This window comes from Penicillium taxi (assembly GCF_028828555.1).
Source record: "Penicillium taxi strain IBT 34144 chromosome Unknown utg000002l_segment0_segment0, whole genome shotgun sequence".
NCBI classification, from domain to species: Eukaryota; Fungi; Ascomycota; class Eurotiomycetes; order Eurotiales; family Aspergillaceae; genus Penicillium; species Penicillium taxi.
The window spans coordinates 3,753,496-3,773,297 of NW_026643204.1; the positions used below are offsets into that span (position 1 = coordinate 3,753,496).

At 45.6% G+C, this 19,802-nt stretch overlaps 9 protein-coding genes across 9 annotated transcripts; 4 read left to right on the top strand and 5 right to left on the bottom strand.

Moving 5' to 3' along the window:
• Nucleotides 1–204: 204 nt before the first annotated feature.
• Nucleotides 205–1,732, top strand: hmgA (putative homogentisate 1,2-dioxygenase (HmgA); the record flags this gene model as incomplete). The annotated part of the gene is made up of 4 exons (XM_057205994.1): nt 205–272; nt 333–842; nt 897–1,547; nt 1,612–1,732. The coding sequence occupies 4 exons, from the start codon at nt 205–207 to the stop codon at nt 1,730–1,732; spliced, it is 1,350 nt and encodes a 449-aa protein (XP_057066601.1).
• A 197-nt stretch (nt 1,733–1,929) lies between these two features.
• Nucleotides 1,930–2,691, bottom strand: hmgX (the record flags this gene model as incomplete). The annotated part of the gene is made up of 1 exon (XM_057205995.1): nt 1,930–2,691. The coding sequence occupies one exon, from the start codon at nt 2,689–2,691 to the stop codon at nt 1,930–1,932; it is 762 nt and encodes a 253-aa protein (XP_057066602.1).
• Nucleotides 2,692–3,237: 546 nt separating this feature from the next.
• On the top strand, nt 3,238–4,766 carry N7495_003327 (thiamine pyrophosphate-dependent dehydrogenase E1 component subunit alpha; the record flags this gene model as incomplete). The annotated part of the gene is made up of 5 exons (XM_057205996.1): nt 3,238–3,287; nt 3,349–3,536; nt 3,600–3,661; nt 3,727–3,936; nt 3,996–4,766. Coding segments are annotated over 5 exons (1,281 nt in total), but the record flags the coding sequence as incomplete, so codon positions are not given.
• A 268-nt stretch (nt 4,767–5,034) lies between these two features.
• N7495_003328 (SCO family protein) lies at nt 5,035–6,084 on the bottom strand (the record flags this gene model as incomplete). The annotated part of the gene is made up of 3 exons (XM_057205997.1): nt 5,035–5,153; nt 5,211–5,535; nt 5,608–6,084. 3 exons carry the CDS (start codon nt 6,082–6,084, stop codon nt 5,035–5,037), a joined length of 921 nt encoding a protein of 306 aa, XP_057066604.1.
• A 641-nt stretch (nt 6,085–6,725) lies between these two features.
• N7495_003329 (NAD(P)-dependent oxidoreductase) lies at nt 6,726–7,460 on the bottom strand (the record flags this gene model as incomplete). The annotated part of the gene is made up of 1 exon (XM_057205998.1): nt 6,726–7,460. The coding sequence occupies one exon, from the start codon at nt 7,458–7,460 to the stop codon at nt 6,726–6,728; it is 735 nt and encodes a 244-aa protein (XP_057066605.1).
• Nucleotides 7,461–9,430: 1,970 nt separating this feature from the next.
• Nucleotides 9,431–10,249, bottom strand: N7495_003330 (class I SAM-dependent methyltransferase; the record flags this gene model as incomplete). Its single annotated transcript, XM_057205999.1, has 1 exon — nt 9,431–10,249. The coding sequence occupies one exon, from the start codon at nt 10,247–10,249 to the stop codon at nt 9,431–9,433; it is 819 nt and encodes a 272-aa protein (XP_057066606.1).
• A 291-nt stretch (nt 10,250–10,540) lies between these two features.
• lysF (homoaconitase LysF) lies at nt 10,541–12,915 on the top strand (the record flags this gene model as incomplete). Its single annotated transcript, XM_057206000.1, has 2 exons — nt 10,541–10,543; nt 10,603–12,915. 2 exons carry the CDS (start codon nt 10,541–10,543, stop codon nt 12,913–12,915), a joined length of 2,316 nt encoding a protein of 771 aa, XP_057066607.1.
• Nucleotides 12,916–14,637: 1,722 nt separating this feature from the next.
• On the bottom strand, nt 14,638–15,483 carry N7495_003332 (uncharacterized protein; the record flags this gene model as incomplete). The annotated part of the gene is made up of 1 exon (XM_057206001.1): nt 14,638–15,483. One exon carries the CDS (start codon nt 15,481–15,483, stop codon nt 14,638–14,640), a length of 846 nt encoding a protein of 281 aa, XP_057066608.1.
• Nucleotides 15,484–17,082: 1,599 nt separating this feature from the next.
• N7495_003333 (putative pentafunctional AROM polypeptide) lies at nt 17,083–19,414 on the top strand (the record flags this gene model as incomplete). The annotated part of the gene is made up of 2 exons (XM_057206002.1): nt 17,083–19,155; nt 19,208–19,414. 2 exons carry the CDS (start codon nt 17,083–17,085, stop codon nt 19,412–19,414), a joined length of 2,280 nt encoding a protein of 759 aa, XP_057066609.1.
• Nucleotides 19,415–19,802: the final 388 nt, after the last annotated feature.

Consider the following 19,802-nt stretch of genomic DNA (forward strand, 5'->3'; position numbering starts at 1 on the left):
TTTAATAGATGCTAGTGATGGGCAAGTAAAAGCGGTTTGATTCCGGGCGGAACAAGTCCGTCTCCCCGCATTTCAAGGATAAGTCAGGGTAAACGCGGGGATAATTTACCGTGACATAAATCCTTTGATTCAAGTCATTTAATAAGCCATTTAATACTGAACTCCCATTAAATTCACTTCTCAGTTACTAAACTATTCGAGACCATGCCTGTCACTAAATTCACCCATAAGGACCCTTACACTTACCAGACTGGGTTTAATTCCTACCACGAGTGAGTTCTCAGTGGAGGATGTAGCAGATAACTGTGAAGAAATTGCTAATCAGCGTCCAGGTCTGAATCTATCAAGGGAGCCCTTCCAATCGGTCAGAATTCGCCGCAAAAAGCCCCATATGGTTTGTATACCGAAAAGCTATCTGGAACTGCTTTTACAGCTCCTCGTCATGAGAATCAGCAAACTTGGGTCTATAGAGTACTCCCAGGCTCTTCTCATGAGAAATTTGTAGTTGAGGATGCCGATTCGTATCACACGAGTATGACTACTGAGACCCATAAGCTACATCACATCCCCAACCAGCTACGATGGAATCCATTCGATTTGGATGAGACAGTCGACTGGGTGCATGGTTTGCACTTGATTGCTGGAGCAGGAGATCCAACGCTGAAGCAAGGATTGGGTATCCTACTCTATGCGGTAGGCAAAGATATGGGCAAAGAAGCCTTTTACTCTGCCGATGGCGACTTCCTCATTGTGCCGCAACATGGTGTGCTAGACATCCAAACAGAACTCGGCCGTATTCTGTTACGGCCGAATGAGATCGCTGTTCTCCCACGGGGTGTCAGGTAAGCAATATTTGGAAGTTCAATACTTTTCTAATGTTATCTAACACTACAAAGATACCGTGTTACACTCCCAGCCGGCCCTGTGCGAGGGTATATATGTGAATTATACCAAGGTCACTTCCAACTACCCGAGCTAGGTCCAATTGGATCAAACTGCCTCGCCAATACCCGTGACTTTCAAGCTCCAATCGCTTCCTTCGATGACGAAGAAGAACCGACCGAGTACAAGCTATTCAGCAAGTTTAACAACTCCCTCTTCTCAGCACGCCAGAATCACACTCCATTTGACATTGTCGCCTGGCATGGAAACTACTATCCGTATAAGTATGATCTAGGCCGATTCAACACCGTCGGATCTATATCCTTCGACCACCCCGACCCTTCAATATTCACCGTACTAACTGGCCCTTCCGACCACACTGGAACCGCAATTGCGGACTTCGTCATCTTCCCACCTCGCTGGCTCGTTGCTGAAAATACATTTCGTCCACCATGGTTCCACCGCAACACGATGTCGGAGTTTATGGGTCTGATCAGTGGAAGTTATGATGCAAAAACGGGAGGTGGTTTTCAGCCTGCTGGTGCCAGTCTGCATAATGTTATGAGTGCTCATGGGCCAGATGCAAATGCATTTGAGGGTGCTAGCAATGCTGAGTTGAAACCGGTCAAGGTTGGCGATGGTAGTTTGGCTTTTATGTTTGAGAGGTAAGCAAATGTTCCAAGGTTGTAGATGAAGTTCCCCGCTCTTTATTTTACTAACTTGCTATAGTTCACTCATGGTTGGTGTCTCTGAATGGGGCTTGAAGACTTGTGAGAAAGTACAGACTGAGTATAACGAGCATAGCTGGACACATTTGAAACGCCACTTTGTCAACCCAAATAAATCTTGAGACGCTACACAAGTGGAGAATGAAGACACAATATTTTATCTTGATAACATCTATTTTTACCAGAATCTTCTTTGCATCAAATAAGTACGAAACTTTAGGAATAACGAATGTATATTTGAAGTCAGCGCAATTGTATTATAATAAGCTCGTAGTACAACCACCTGATGAGATTCAAAAACTGTTCTCAATCCATGAAATCAACCTTCAGTCTCCTTCTTCATAGCCTCTTTGACAATAGCCCCACACATCTTAGCATACGGATTCGTCTGCACAGCAAGCTGCTGCGCAACCTTATTCCCATATTTCCCACCAAAGAAGAAATCCTGACTAGCCATCTCCTCAAGTTGGTCAGCCCCAAAATTTCTCAAATGCTCCGTACAGAAAGTCAAATTCCCAGGCTCGTTCTTCTTTTCCCGCGCCGCTTTCAACAGTAAGTATCCTCGATGTGTATGCGCATCAGCTAACAGTCTAGCTTGGGCTGCTGAAACGGAATCTTCTGGAGAGGTAGACGTGGCGATGTTGATTGCTTGGCCTAGATCTGAGAGGATTTGTGTTGAGAGATCTATGGCTTTTGGCACGAATAGAGCTTCGCTTGCCTCACTGACTCCTGTTTCTGACTGGTTGTACTGGAAATCTATCAACATACGGAGGACCTGGGCTCGGTTTGTATAGGCTGAGGGGTACGTTGGATACTGATCAATGATGGAGTCGAATTCACGAATTGTGGAGTTGAAAGTCTCCAGGCTTGGAGGTTCGTTGTGTAGCTTTAGAATGATCTCTGTCTCGCTCTTCTTGAGGGAGGCGAGGACTGATGATGAAATATTCACTTTCTCTGGCCAGGGTGGCAGTGATGGGTCAATTATTATACCGGTTGATTGTGGCTCGGCGTCAAAGAGTGCCTGGAGGACAGCAGCATCGTTGGATGATAATGATGGGCGTGCTTGTATGATAGTCGTCATGACGATAATAATAAGATGTGAGATCTTACTGGGAAAGCTTCTAGGTTGTTAGAAGAGATTAAAAGTAAATAAATTCGAGGACTTAGATAATGGGATAAAATTCTCCGGCTAATACCGGCTATTGAAGGGGTTTGTCCCCGCACTCGTTCAGTCTATCGTTTGTAAGAGCTGAGACAGAAATCCGACAAATTAAGCGTTTTCCAAAAGTCTTCTAATGGAGCCAAATGATTTGAAATGAGGAGCTCGATTTATAAATTCAAGACAAAAATCCCTCCTACTGGGATTTGCCTAATGATCTGGTGACTACATGTAAAGAATACTGGATGATGTTATCACTCAATTGATAAAGCCCCATCATGTGACTTAAGCCGACGCCAACCGAGCTCCTCCGCATTTACCCCACACGAACTTGAATCCACTATTAAACCCATACCTCACCCTTTTTATTCATTCATTATCCACACAGGCTACAGTATGTCATACAAGCGTCTTCAACTTGTAAGACATTACCCCGGAGGCATATTACAGCAGAACGCGTTTTTTAGGCCCGCTCAAAGATGGGGAAGCTCCATTTCACAGCGACCAGGTTCAGATCGGTATGAAGAGGATCATTCATTACTGAGCAATCCAATGGAACATCATGCTAATCCCCGTCAGAGTCCATTTTCCAGGAGCTGTCAATTCCAAATTCACGTCTAAGATATCATTCCTTCAAGCCTCCGACTTACCATCGATCCCAACATACCGGGTTATGAACTCGGATGGCCAGTTGGTTGATAAGACGAGGGCTCCGCCTGATATTTCGGATGAAGAGGTTCTAACATGGTATAAGAATATGTTGACAGGTCTGTGAAGGTGCTTTACTAGAAGAATGGAGGAAGTAGGCTGGCTGACTGGCTTCTACTTAGTGAGTGTTATGGACGTGGTTATGTTTGAAGCGCAAAGACAAGGGCGTCTGAGCTTTTATATGGTATTTACAGCCCATGGAAATTTGCTAAACGCTTATATTGTTTCTAAAAATTCGTTATTCAATAGGTCTCTGCGGGCGAAGAGGGCATTGCGGTCGGTTCTGCTGCAGCGTTGATCCCAGACGATGTAGTTTTTGCCCAATACCGCGAAGCGGGTGTTTTCCAGCAACGAGGCTTTACACTGAAAAACTTTATGAGTCAGCTCTTCGCCAATTGCAATGATACAGGTCAAGGGAGAAACATGCCAGTGCACTATGGCCAAAAGTACCCACGTATAGTCAGTACTTCTCTCCCCCTCAACCACGACCCAGCCGTAGCTAATTCATAAATGGACAGCATACTATTTCATCCCCACTGGCAACCCAGATCCCACAGGCAGCTGGGGCGGCTTATGCCTTGAAGCTTCAAGATCTACATAACCCTAATCAACCACGCCGCATAGTCGCCTGCTACTTCGGCGAGGGCGCAGCCAGCGAAGGTGATTTCCACGCAGCGCTTAACATTGCAGCGACTCGGTCATGCCCTGTTGTATTCATATGCCGGAATAACGGGTTCGCAATCTCCACTCCGACTCTTGAGCAGTATCGCGGCGATGGAATTGCTAGTCGAGGTGTCGGGTATGGCATCGATACCATCAGAGTAGATGGTAATGACGTCTTTGCTGTCAACGAGGCCATGAAGGAGGCTCGACGACTGGCATTGAGTGAGGGCGGGAAACCAGTTCTTATAGAGGCGATGAGTTATCGTGTCTCGCATCATAGTACCAGCGACGATAGCTTTGCATATCGGGCCAGAGTGGAGGTAGAGGATTGGAAGCGTCGGGATAACCCTATTATTCGGCTGCGCAAGTGGCTTGAGAATAAGGGATTGTGGAACGAGGACCGCGAGAAAGAAACGAGGGATACGCTGCGTAAAGCTGTTCTGGATGAGTTCAGCAAGGCGGAGGTCGAGAAGAAGCCGCCTCTCCGATCTGCTTTTACTGATGTCTATGAGGATATTACTGAGGAGGCGGCGGAGCATATGAAGGAATTGAGGCGTATTCTTGACACATACCCAGATGAGTATGATTTGCAAACATATAAAGATGGAATAAATGGGTTGGATTAGGAGAGCTAGGTAGTCTTCAGCGGAGACCTATGTCATCTTGGAGGAAGAAGACATAAACTTGCAAGCTAGCAGCTACCTACGTAGCTATAAGTCTCGAAACACATTCCCAGAGAGGATAACCACTTCAATTCAAACCATTCAGCCTTATACTTGAGAACTCTGTTATTTCATGTGACAGCGTCAGCGTCACATAGCGTGGGTAAATTGAGCGGGGTATTTAAGACTTTGACAGTATATATGGTACAATTTTCATACAAGTTTATCTCCATTACTCTGCAAGAGGCTTACCCTCTCGCTTCCAGTCATTGATATGCTCCAGAATAACCTTAGACGCAGACTCCGGGGTATCCTGTCGGCCAATGCACTCAACAAAGTCGTTATCAGGATCTAGAGAAAGTCAGTAATCGGTATACACACGTCCAATATCGAATCAATGCTTCTTACCCATCAGGTAAAAGTAGATACTGTGATCAACCAGGTAATCATCGGTCGGCTTAACGTCCTTGGGAGTGCTGAAGTAAACGCGGTACTGGCGGCAGACATTCTTGACCTGCGCATAAGTACCAGTCAAGCCCACGATATCCGGGTGGAACTCCTTCAGGTATTCGCGCAGAACTTCAGGGGTATCACGGACGGGGTCACAGGTGATAAAGACGGGTAAGAAGGCCTTGTCGCTCTTGGTAGCAGCCTTGACCTTGTCGATGATCTCGGCCATCTTATCCAGCTCATCGGGGCAGATATCGGGGCAGTGAGTGAAGCCGAAGTAAACCTGTCAGAAAGCGAAAAAGAAAATATGAGTATTGCAATAATACGAAAATGTGTTTCCAGGATCCAAACTAACAAAGCTGTATTTCCCCTTCAAATCCTCCGCCGTGAACTCTTTTCCTTCAAGGTCCTTCAGAACGAACGGACCGCCAACCTTCGGCTTGCCAACACCCTTACTCAACTCCGCGATACGTTTCCGCTCCAAACGCGCCTTTTCAACACGGAAGTACAGCATCATGCCCGCACCTGTGATGGCGAAAAGCAGAGCAGATTTCCACGAGAATGGGCCGGTGAAGTTGCGTTGCTTGATTTGGCCCATGGTTGGCTTGCTAGCAGCTCGCAATGCGGTTGTTGAGAAGTTATTCCGACCAGAGAGCATGTACCACGCGCTCTGCGGAGACCGGGGTCGTTGTGTTTGGGTGTAAGCTCGACATTGCGAGTTGATAGTTGTTCGGGGAATGGCGAAGGCGCGTTGTGAGGCTGATTCAAGGGCGATCGGATTGCGGCTTGATCGAGCAAGAAGGCCCGAGGCCATTTGCAAGGAGGACGACATATTTCCTTCTGTCAATGACGGCCGGGGGAATCGAAAGATCTTCGGAGTTGCGGATGATAATCTCCAGTTCCGCTTGATCGATACTAATGTGATTATGTAATGCTCGTGATCATGAGTCAATGTCCCTACTTTAGTTAGTTACATATTGTTCTTCTACCTAATGTCTATGCACCACTGTTTTGATATCATATTCACCTAAGCTTACTCTATCTACGTATCCTTCAAGCAAATTTCACTTACCTCATCCATAAACATTTAACATACCGGAACGGTCTGGCCTGTAATCCTCCAGGGCTACTATTACGGTTCTCTGCCAGAATACTTTATGTGGATGATGCATTCCAATGTCATTTTACCCAGACTTGGATCAGATTGAAGAATGATATACTTGTCAAATCAATAAATATAGAACCCAAGAAGATCGAACTAAAAGAGGATTACGGTGTGGCCTCACGAAAGATATATAATTGGTCCCGTCCATCGAAACATTAGAAAGCTACTTGTGTACTGAAAGCTCCAACTTGAAGTTGAGAATGGAAAGTCGGAGCTAAAATAGTTGAATTAAGTACAGAGAGACTACCTCATTTCCATCTTCCAATAAACAGCTAGCATAAACGAACATCGCAAATAAAAAAGTGTTATCACGTCGTGATCATCGCAATCTTGTTCAGGTAAACCTTTTCCTGTCGCAGAATAAGATTCTCAGCAACCCATCTCCCCGCATCCTCTCGTGAAATAATATAGCCAATTTCCTCAGACTCTCTTCCAGTCTTAACATCCTCGATGCCAACTCGGACCTTTTTGGTAGTAGCACCGCCATCATAGAGCAAAGAACCACGAACAATAGTGAAAGGTTCTCCACTATTCACAAATGTGTCTTCCATTATCGTCTTATCATCATGAGGAACTTTGAGTAGCCACGCATAAACAACGTACAAGGAGAGTGGGTAGTCGCGACCGAACTTCGATAATCCAGTAGTGCTGAAAGTGACAATATGCGGGTGACCAGTGACACCGGCACTGCGCAGTCGGGAGATAGATTCGATCAAGGTCTTGGAAGCTTTCTCGCAAATGTGTGGATCTTCAAGAACCGAGAAACTGAGCTTTGGTCTGCTGCCTATAGTGCTGTTGATGATATCAACAAAGTTGCCGTCGTCGGCTAGGAGGCACTTAGAGACTGCAGTAGCATCTTGTGCATCGCCTTGGATGATCTTGAGATTTGGTGTTGATTCGGGAATTACGGCTGTCAGTTTCGAGGGAGTTCGGCAGAGTGCGATGCATTTGTGGCCAGCGTTGAGTGTGTGTTGGAGCGCTGCGAGACCGACACCACCACTGGCGCCAAAGAAAGCAACTGTCTTGACGTTGGAGCTTGTCATGATGTTGGTGATGGTATGTATAGTCACGTCCAAGTACTTATTACAATAGAGTTGATTGGAAATATTGAGAGGATATTTGTTTGATATGGAGTGTTAAGGTCATGGGTGAGGTGCCTTTTATCTACATTCTTTTAACGCGATTCATGCGCGAGTGAGCCGAAAGTCTACCGAATGTTGTCCTCGTCCCCACGACTCCGGGAGCATTAAGCACTATATCTGGGTCGACCGGCTTCGTGAAAGACTCCACTGCCTTTTGCGCAATTAAGAGAAGGAGCTCAGAGATAGAAAACTTTTCATTGATCGTCAAATGATTGCAATATCTATTCGAAAGTAGGGTATTCAGACTGCTTCGACAGTACCTTAACTTGGCTGTCGCTGCCAAGAAAAATGCGGCTCGGACGCATTTCGGGTACCGAGAAACACGCGAGATCACCGTATCGGGCCGGACTAGTATTGATGCTTATCCACAGTCAAAACCATATTAACAGTTGATATCTTGACGAGGATCATTGGTTTGCACTTTCATCCTTCCTTTAAATGGTCCGAATTTTGTCGCTTTCATAGTCCTCACATAGTCATGAGATCTCAGAATCTGGAGATGACGATCTTTTCTCATAGAATTTACATCTCGCGAAAGTCCTCCACAGCTTCTCTTGATACTATTAGGTATCCTCGACGTTATTTGAAGAGAGATCAATAATGATGTCAAAAGAGGTATTCCATGACGTTTTCTAAGAGATTAGATAGAAAGGCGGAGCGTAGCGTGACACGTGAGCTTCAGATAGCACTGGAGCACGATGATGTTGATCTCCACCATCATTGTCATAACCTTAGATGGCGAGGATAACTATTGATACCTAACTATTTGCTGTACAGTGATCTACAAAAGATCATACACAAGTAACCCCAAGGGCTCTTGAAATGTCCATCCAGATCTATTTTTCAATCCACCCTTACTAGAGGGTCAATCCCGGTCAAGCTCAATACAGAATGCAAAGCTGGTAGTCCATACCCCGCTATAAGCCCGTTTTGGTTTTCATATCTGTCGACCAAGGCACTATTTTCTGATGTGTATGTGCTGACAGTATCTGCCTAGTAATCGTAGAACTTGTCGCTCGAATAGACTCAGCAGTATCCAGTTCTTTATGATGTTTAACGATTGTCCCGAAGTGATGATCATATTCAGCCGCGCTGGCAGGAGTTGCTTATTTCGCCCCAAATAGGAGAAGTCCACTCAACAGGAAATTGAGAAAGTTACAACACTTCATGCGATAGTTAGGCAGGCTTGAACTCAAGATATTGAACAGATGTTAATCTCAGAAGAAACCCAGTGGGTTTAAAACTACTTTCAGTCTATTATGAGCCATTGGCTAGGGCAGTCGTCTCCTGAAACACACTCGATGTCAGGGCTTTCGTAGTAATACACGTTTTTACCAACGAGAGGAAAAGGCTCGTCCAAATGATAGATTGTTGCGATAAAGGTCGATTGATGTTGTATAGATATTTGAAAATGTCAAATATCGCTGGTTTATGCTTTGTGGATGCGTTCAAGTCTCTTTGGTAGAGCCAGGTGAAGTCGATTAACATCTAAAATGATCAACCTTCTTTCGACAATCACGTCAGGACTTACGGCTAAGAATCTGTCTTGCAGATACGCCAGTGCCTGGATCGGTTGGTGGATCATTTATGCAGATCTTATTACATCTGAGCCTTGAAAGTTATTAACTATCGATTTGCATTATAAGCCCTGGAGGACGTGCTCTCATCATTTAGATCCATGAATCCTTTCAAGTTACGTATGGATTTACGCCTATTTGAAGATGATGTAAAGGCAAATCATTCATCCTCAATAGTGGCATGTATATGTATCCATGGATGTGTGTTAAATCTGCCAGATAGAAAATATATGACCATTCTCATTATTAGTGGGTAGCAAGATACTAAAAGCTATAAGATACGATAAACCCAACTTAATTCTTCCGACAGATGATCTCTGCACTCGGAATAGAAATCCAAGCATCACTGTCCTGACCCCACTCCTTCCAGGCCTCGGAAATGCGCTGAAGGTCACTGTCTAAGGCAAGCTTTCCATCCAAAGCGCTTGTGGCAAACGATGACTTCAGCGTCCGCTCCTGCCACGAGCTACTCCACCATTTAATCTCATCTGGTGTCGCATAGCACCAAGAGGTAAGGCTACACTTGACATTCTCAAGTCCAGCTTTCCTCGCCCAAGCGTGAAGCATACGACCGGCGTTTGGCTCAGCACCATTGTGTCGTGCCACGCGATCGTAAAGAGTTTTCCATTCATTCAGTCCCTGGGTCTCAGGATACCAGACAAAGGAACCATAGTCTGCCTCTCGAGCAGCGACTATGCCGCCAACCTTGGTAACACGCTTCATCTCTTGGAGCATGCCAACTGGATCACCAACATGCTGTAGAACCTGGTGACAGAATACTATATCGAAGGTGCCGTCTTCGTATGAAAGGGAGTTGGCATCACCTTCGACAAATTCAATGTTGGTCAGGCCTCGTTCTTGTGCGAGGGCTCGTGCCTTAGTGAGAACTTCACCGACTCGTTCAAGGCCGATGACGTGTCCCTGGGGGGCATAGGCCGCAAAGTCGACAGTGATTGTACCAGGGCCACAGCCAATATCCAATATTTTCATATCTGACTTGATGTAGGGCAGTAGAAAGCTTGCTGAGTTCAAGGCGGTTCTTCGGGCATGGGAACGGACGACTGAGTCGTGGTGGCCATGGGTGTAGACAGCTGATTCGGTTTTGCTCGCCATCATGAAGGATTAAGACACTGGTTGGTATTTTTTTTCTCTTTTTCTCTTTTTCGTATTCCTTCGGTCTTTCTTGCTACTTTATATGTTTTTAGAGATATAGATCAAAGGTCGATAGCGGATAGGGTCGTTGACTCTGCGAGATCACCGATCTCGGAGTCCCCGATGTCGCAACCCCAGGAACAACGGAAGAATGAGCTAAGCCGTAAATAGGCTAGTGCAACATTACTTTATTATTGGCCTACAGAAAGACAGACATTTCAAAACCTGACTTCAATCTCACGTGACCTAGAGATGGTGAGTCTTTCCATTGCGCTCAATTGCTAATTGAATATTGACATTTTGTTTCCTACCAGTCTCGATTGATGCAGTCTACTACCGGCCGGCGCTGGGCGTCGATGCGCCTCCCTGCTCTGCGTAGGACCCTAGCGACTTCTCGGATCTTTCTCTCTCAGGCTTTTCACTCACAACTCGAGGATCCTGCTACCGCAGCTGTCTTCTCAGCCCTACAGACTTCCAAGGCTGTGCCCCAAACATTGACAGAAAAGATTGTCCAGCAATACTCCGTTGGCCTCGCCAAGGACAAATTCGTCAAGTCTGGCGACTATGTCACAATCTCTCCTCACCGATGCATGACTCACGACAACTCGTGGCCTGTAGCTCTCAAGTTCATGTCCATTGGCGCTTCCAAGCTCCACGACCCCAAGCAGATTGTTATGACCCTCGACCACGACGTGCAAAACAAAACAGAAAAGAACTTGCAGAAGTACCAGCAAATTGAAAGCTTTGCCAAGCTTCATGGCGTGGAGTTCTACCCGGCTGGTCGCGGCATTGGACATCAGATTATGGTCGAGGAAGGTTTCGCTTGGCCTGGAACTCTGGTAGTAGCATCGGATAGTCACAGTAACATGTACGGTGGTGTCGGCTGTTTAGGAACTCCAATCGTGCGTACCGATGGTGCTAGTATCTGGGCTACTGGAAAGACTTGGTGGCAGATTCCCCCTGTGGCTAAGGTCACTTTGAAGGGTGTCTTGCCCGCCGGTGTTACTGGAAAGGACGTAATTGTTGCCCTTTGTGGTCTGTTCGACAAGGACGACGTGCTCAACCATGCTATCGAGTTTACTGGTTCAGAGGAGACTATGAAAAGTCTGCCAGTGGATGACCGCCTAACAATCGCTAACATGACTACCGAATGGGGTGCTCTGTCTGGTCTGTTCCCTATTGATAATGTTCTGAAGGGCTGGCTCAAGGCTAAGGCTACCACTGCCGCTATGGGTCTGGCTGACGGTCCTTTCAAGACTCTTGCTCCCCAAAAGTTCACCCACCCCATCCTGGACGAGCTCTTTGCCAACCCACTCACAGCTGATAAGGGTGCCAAGTACGCCAAGGAGCTCTTTTTGGATCTTTCTTCTCTCTCCCCATATGTCTCGGGACCTAACTCGGTCAAGGTGGCGACTCCTCTGAGTGAGTTGGAAGCTGCTGACATCAAGGTGAATAAGGCGTACCTTGTTTCATGCACTAACTCTCGTGCCTCGGATATTGCTGCCGCTGCCCGTGTATTCAAGGAGGCCGCTGAGAAGAACGGAGGCCATATTCCTAAGATTGCAGATGGTGTTCAGTTCTACATTGCCGCTGCTTCTATTCCTGAGCAGATTGCCGCAGAGGGTGCAGGTGACTGGCAGACTCTGCTCGATGCTGGTGCTACTGCTCTTCCTGCAGGATGTGGCCCTTGTATTGGCCTCGGCACTGGCTTGCTCGAGCCTGGTGAGGTTGGCATCAGTGCTTCCAATCGTAACTTTAAGGGTCGTATGGGTAGCACCGATGCCAAGGCCTACCTTGGTAGCCCGGAGATTGTGGCCGCCAGTGCGCTGAGTGGAAAGCTGTCTGGTCCCGGCTGGTACCAGACCCCCGAGGGCTACAATGGTGTGGTTCGTGGTGAGGGTGACGGCATCCATGAAGATGAACGTATGCTCACTACCGAGGAGGCTCTGGAGAAGCTCCTTGGTCAGATGGAAGATCTTGTTGCCGTCGGTGAGAAGGATTTTGCTGCTGAACCTACCGCTGAGGTCGAGGAGGCCTCAGATGATGCTCTAACAGAAGTCTACCCTGGTTTCCCTGAAAGCGTTTCAGGAGAAATCGTGTTCTGCGACGGCGACAACATCAACACCGACGGTATCTACCCAGGAAAGTACACCTACCAGGATAATGTGCCCGTGGAGACCATGGCCAAGGTCTGCATGGAGAACTACGACACTTCTTTCTCGTCGATTGCCAAGTCAGGTGATATCCTTGTGACTGGCTACAACTTTGGTTGTGGTAGCTCGCGTGAACAAGCCGCGACTGCCCTTCTGGCCAAAGAGATTCCCCTAGTTGTTGCTGGTAGTTTCGGCAACATCTTTTCCCGAAATAGCATCAACAATGCGCTGATGGGTCTGGAGGTTCCCCGCTTGATCAGCCGTCTCCGTGAGACTTTTGGTGATGACAAGGCTCTCACTCGTCGCACTGGCTGGACCTTGACATGGGATGTGCGCCGCAGCCGTATTGAAGTACAGGAGGGAGAGAACGGTCCCAAGTGGACACACAAGGTTGGAGAGCTGCCTCCCAATGTGCAGGAAATCATCGCTAAGGGAGGTTTGGAGAAGTGGGTTAAGAACGCTATCGAGGTATAAGTTCGTTGGGCTTTGTTCTTAAGGTCTGGCGTTTTATGATCCTAGTATAGAGTCGGTTCGAGCTGAGTGTTTTTATTATAATATGGAGATGGCTCGGATCTGTACAAAAAAGAATTGATTGCATTTTACCTCCAAGTTTTCTCATAAGCTCCAAGGTTCAACCTTTCATTCATGTAGCATTACCTATCGTGTCAAATATTCACTCAACAGGAGCGTTTTCGTTCAAGCCAAATCATGTCGGAGTTATATCCATTTTTTCCAGTTGAGGAGAAGATACAGACTCCATCGATGAGATACAGGGCATTGTTCTCGGGCATTCGAAAACGAAACTTTGAACCTCGTATTATCGCCGAATTCTCCCATTCAATGGAGTGTTCTACGCACTTTATTACTTTCCCAAGTCAGCAGCGTGCTCCCCATTTATATAGATACTTGTCGGCCGAGAAGCGATAATACTGAGTATGCAGTCATATATGAAATTTTACTATTTAAATCTACGTGAAAGTGTAAAGTGATGGAGATATCAGCGAGGGTCATTTGACGATGATCTTCAGAAGCTGCAGGAGCCTGGTGGCTCAGATTATTCTTGAGCCCTGGAGGGAACGAATATCTCACTTGAGCAGCCCTTCCATAAATTTCCATGGATTTCCTTGAATGTGCGGAGTTCAGGTAACCTTGTGACCCACAGAATCTATAGATGGATGATAGTCGTTGTCCTGAGGTCAGGAACCCTGTAAGAGTCGCTCTATTTCAATAAGTTGATAGGGTCTATGTAGTTCGTACTCGTCAATCTTGTTTCATAAATATCATAACAACCAGATTATTGTATACAGCCGAGGTCGTAGCCATCGAAGCGGGCCGACAAGATCGGCGATCTGCTTCAACACTAGACTTGGTATAGACTAGCGTTTTTTGACAAGTATATTTCTCTTCCCACACCTTTTCCAACTCTATTGCGTCTTTCATCATCGCCTCATTTATTAACCGGCTTGAAGTCCTACCATCCACTGTCAGTTTTTGATTTTCAAGTCTGATTCACGATAGTGGAAATTACATCTAAGGATATGATGATAGACTTAGACTCGGCAGGAACGACAACGCAATAGCATCGACTTCGACTTCCACCCTAGTTCCGCCAAAGCCTTTGAACATCTTTGTTTTGCCCCAGGAACACATGTAATTTGCCCAACTTCACTTGATGACACTATCAATGCCATCCATGACTTTCAATTGAGACTCGATTCTGAGTATACCCACTTCACTAGAGCCAGGCTTCTACAAAATGCGGTGATGAAAATGACCTCCAAAGAGAATATACACAGCCCATTTCCACTTTAAGATCTCGATTATCACTTCAACATACTGGAATATTACTCTGGAGTTGTGCGTAAACGGTGGCTATTGAGAGATTTGCTTTTTAATAGTTTGTACCTATATTAATGCTTGGCGTGCTATTTATGACACCTAACTCATCTTCATATTACAGCAAAAGCGCTCACGAGGTAGGCTTCAGAACTATTACGCACCTGGGTAGGTCATGCTCTATTTGAAATCCTTCAAAATAAGGCTACTTTGCTAGCCTGAAAATTACAAGATATATCCATAACACTTCCGAGCTCCATTTATTGATCATTTCCTTTAAAAATCACAAAACATCATGAATCTAATGCTGGCTGCAGAACAAATATCCAAAGAGTAGACTTAAGTACTCAGAATCTTCAATCATTTACTGAAAGGCTGTGCATCCCATCGAACGCGACGCAGATGGCGATGAGGATCACAGACAGTATTTCGTGCGTGCATCCAACGTCTATTATCCATAGCAACAATTGATCCTCGTGGAAGTATCTGCGGCGTAAGATTCATCACTTGTCTATTCAGTTCATTACTCTTGAGAATCTCATGCAGCTCTTGCAAGGCAGCTCGACCACGCCCAGTGAGGGGTGTGATAATATCCTCTCGGAACCGGAGCTGGGCAGTGCCCTGAATCTCGTTTAGCCAAAGGAGAGGCCCGATGATATGTGTGCTTTCCTTCTTTTTGATAAATTCTGGTGGAACAGTGATTCGAAACTCGGGCCGAATAAGAGTCTCCCGTGCATCTCGGGAAAGAAGTGACACCAGTCGGAGACAATCTAACACTGAGAGGGTACCACCACCACATCGGTCTGGCTGCAGGACTTGCAAGGCAAAAAAACGAGGAGGTGAAACTTCATAGCTGCAGTCGGTGTGCCAAGGGAAAGTTTCCATAGTCTCAGAACGTGCTTGCACAGTAGCGGCTTTCTCAAGAGCCGCAGCTTGTGGGCGAACATCCCAAAACCATCCTCGCGAGGCACTGTGGGTGATAGGTAGCCCATGCCCATGGCTTTTGTGGAGTTGCAAAACGAGGTTGCCCAGGTATGAGCTGCTGTTGTCTTCGAATTGGAGGTTTATTTTAACGATCCCACTGCTTTTCAAGTGTTTATCGATTTGTTCAACATGCTTTGCATCCTGCGATGATGAGACATCACCGGCTTGGATCTGTGGAAGGCTCGCAAAGAAACGACGTCCTCTCTCCACTATATTGTTCATTAGAGCTCTTCTCAGTCTAGTTTAATACCAATAGAGTGATAATCGAAATTGGAAAAGTACCTGGAAAAACAACGGGAGGGCAGCGGAGCCATGATCGAATAGCTATCATTTTAACACGAGCTTCAGCCTTGGTAGATCTTGCTTTGCAAAACAGCATTCCAAATTGGTTGAAGGGGAATAAATACCCCTTTAGCCATTCATTGAACCTGTTACCTAATGAGGACACGCGCTTGGTTCAGTACATGGATGAATTGATGTGATCGAAGTCAACATCCCACAATAATTGCGCTAGCCGCGGAGCTGTACTTTTCTCGTCACACATATAGGTCTGCTATCTCAGAAATCTATGTTTTCGACCAGAATGACCAGGGCAAGAAGTAAAATGGTGACTACCTAGATAGGCAACTCACCCGGTAGGTCAATATCATTGGCATTTTTCAAAGCTTAGATAGCTAGGTATCATCATCCCATGATACCCAAATCAAAAAGTGTAACATTGGAGCATCAGAATTCTTATTCAAAATGCTGCCTGACGAAAAAGAAATAAGAGCTGTCAGAAAAACAAGACTCTGTATCAGTGATAAAGGTGCCAAGAGTCGCAAATGACGGCATCGGCTGATATTAAAAAAGAATCGACGTAAATAGATCTGCCTAACTACAAGGTTGCTTATTCAGTCACTTGTGTTACCACCAATTCATGTGAGGTGTGTGTATAGGGCTTCCATAGATAATGGCGAAGCAAAAGGTTGATCTATTGTTTGGCCGGCAGCTATTGGTAAGAATCATTTTCATTGGTTTGGTATGTAATTCAATGTAAGAGAAGTCGTCTAAAAGACTAGTTGCGAGACATATTTCAAACTTGAGGCTCGAAGTTTCAAGGTTGTGATTAGGTCTTGGCAATACCCGAATCAATATCCTCCGTGGTCAACATCACGGACCTTTCTTCCGATGTCAAGTATACCAATCTGACAATCCAAAAAAAGTTGTTCGAGTTATCTAGAGCCCCACATTGAAGAGATTTTGCCATATAATATCGACCCGCCAAGTACCTGGGTAGCATTGAGAAAGCACCAGTATGGACATAAAGATATCATGAGCGAATATGATAGCCATGATCAGTCTTTGATAAGATGCCAAGAAGATTCTGACGACGCCCAGTATTGAAGTAGTATCGCCAATTATGATAATTGGTGAGCCAAGACGATATCGCTCACTTGATGGAACAATAAACTGCTTCCCATCGCCATTATTGGAATGTTGCAGAGCTCACAGAGTGGGCATTAACCCAGAATGACATGCAAGATCAATTGATGCTGTCATGTTGAAGACATGATGTCAAGGAGAATTTTAACATGAATAGGGCTGAAATTTCGATTTTCTGAAGGATTAAGCAATAGGATATGGGACGGTGAATCTAATAATCCGCCCACTTACTTCGCTTGTAGGTCATGTGATCGGTCTTAGATTTAACCGCCACCCCTTCCGTGTCTTCTTTGAAGGCAATATGGAACAAATATATTTAGTTTCTGGGTAAATAATTGCACTCTTGTACATTTTTTATTTCTATTAATCAATTGAACGGCATATTTCTCCATCAAAATGAGTACGATTGAGGAATTTGAGCAGCATGCATCCATCAAACCACCACTTAGTAAGGCTCTGGGCGGTCAGCGACTGTATAGCCCTGACGCTACCATATTGTTGGTAGGATTTTTTGGAGCTGGAAAAAAAACTCTGGGTATAATAGCTTCGGTGGCCTTACGAAGGCGATTTATTGATTTTGCTGCCTTTTTCCAACAAGAGATCCATTTATCGCCCCAAGACTTCATTAGTCGCCATGGGCTAGCACGATATCGCGAGGTCGAATTAGACCTATCCCGCGACCTTCTTCAAAGATGCAGCAAAGATTCTATAATTGTTGGCTTGGGTGGAAGTGCTAGTCGCTCACAGAATATCCTATTAGCCGAATTTGCCAAGCAGCATCCGGTTATCTACGTCAGAAGAAGCGAGTCGGACCTTCAGCAGTTTGTCTCGACAACACCAGACAAATTTGAACGAATGTTTGAAGCTGGGAATTTATTTTTCGAGTCTTGCTCTAACTTTGATTTCTTCAACCACACCCAAGGGCAGCAACCACCAGCAGATCGGGCAGTTCCGATGTATTTGAAGCTAAAGGAAACAGAGCGCGTGTTTGTGACGTTTCTTTATCGCATCTATGGCCAAATTCATCGTCCAGTCTTTAAAGTTGATCCATTCTCTGCATCATATACATATGCTTTACAAGTTCCTCTTACCTGGTTAGATGAGCCACAGCAAGACGTGGAATCGTTAGAGACCGGCGCTGATGCCATCACTTTAGTGATCAGCCCTGCTGATCTCAACTCAAACAAACTATTTTCTCGAATTGTACAGCATGTTGCGACTTTGAGAATCCATTCTCACGCGCCAATAATCATTGATGTGGCAGCATCACCTTTCGCGCGAACAACTTCCAACGATTACCCTAAACTAATAGAAATGATAATTCGGCTCGCTCCGGACGCCATCACTTGCTCTCTTGATTGTGATGCCGAATTGATAGCGAATTTGAATGCCTCAAAGGGATATACACGGATTATTGGTACTGTCTGTGAAGTAGCCCCTGTGGGTTGCTCGCGCAGACTTCTATCTCCTGCGGCAATCTGTCACCAAGCCCAAAAATTGAAAATTGACACTATATGTGTAACCGGTCAATCGGTGTCAATAATGGATCATAATACCTGTCTCTGTTTTTCGCAGAATATCGCAGAGATCTTGAACATTCCCGTCATTGCATACAATACCGGATCCCTAGGCAGGTCGTCAGTCTGCTTAAACCCTACTTTATCGCCAGTAGTCTTGCGCTCGATACAATCTGAGGGTGTTACTGTCCAAGAAGCGCAACAAGCACTGAGCTCCTGCTTCCTGAAACCCAGAAAAGACTTTACCATCTTCGGCCAGATTGTGAAACATAGTATTTCACCAGCGATGCATAATTTAGCTTATTCGGTTTGTGGACTACCCTACCAGTATCACACCCTTCAGACAGAAAACTTTGCAGACATTCACGAACTTTTGAATGATGAAAATCATGCTGGTGTCGCAATCTCCCTTCCATACAAGTCTGCAATTTTACCTTTTCTCGACGAGACCAGTCCAGATGCCAAGGACATCAATGCTGTGAATACAGTGGTCATGGAACAAAGACATCGCTCCAATGGAGAGCCTTTCATATATCGAAAAGGCTACAACACTGATTACATAGGAATCAGAAATTGTATTTACAAGCATCTCTCCCCCGCAAATGCGGTACGTGATGGGACGACTGCTTTGATTGTTGGCGCCGGAGGAATGGCCCATGCTGCAGTCTACTCTTGCTATGAACTAGGAGTTCAGCAAATTTGCATTTACAACCGAACATCGGAGAACTCGCAGAAACTCGCAGATTACTATAATAATTGGGCAGCATCCAAACCTGATACAAAGCTTCAGCTGACCGTGCTCCATGCAGAAGACGATTGGCCAGCACATCTTCGCCTCCCTACTATTGTTGTGGCTTGCATTCCACCATTTCAAATCGATAACCGACAACCTGTGGCTTTCCAGATATCAGAAAAATGGTTACAAAGTCGAACAGGAGGTGTGTTTGTCGAGGTATGTACCTGACTTTGTCCGGATAGTTGAATTAAATTTGACTGAAATATAGATTGCATACGGCCCTTTTCTCACTCTACTCACGGAGCAGATGTCACCTCGAAAATCAAAAGGATGGGTAGTGGTAGATGGGCTCAAAGTTCTCCTTGAGCAGGGTATTGCTCAATATGAACTTTTCACTAAAAGGCCTGCCCCAATCCACGTGATGCGCCGTGCTATCCAGGAAGAGGCTTTACGGCTTGGATATGTCCATGAGTAAGACTCCAGGTTGAAAAGCTATTCGCATATTCTTGAGGTCACCAGGGGGGCTCATGGGCTGAAAATATCGGACACAAACGATTACTTTCAGAGGTCCGATTTGGTCTTGACTTTGTGAGCTGTACAGGTGCCTCATCATTCCAATTTCTTCGTCAGGGAACATAACTATCCTTTTAGTTGCATAAAATCAGACTCAATATGCTGGTCTTACTAGCTAGGTTCCTTGTTCGAACTGTAAATGTAATCATGATGTTTTAAATACCCAACACTGCGCTTCGGTAATATTCAGTGCTTTTTCGGATTAGGACAGATTCAAAATCAGATTTTCCCTACATTGGTTGCCCAGTCCGATGACACATTAGCCAGTTCAGCGATTGGATGCTCTTTCA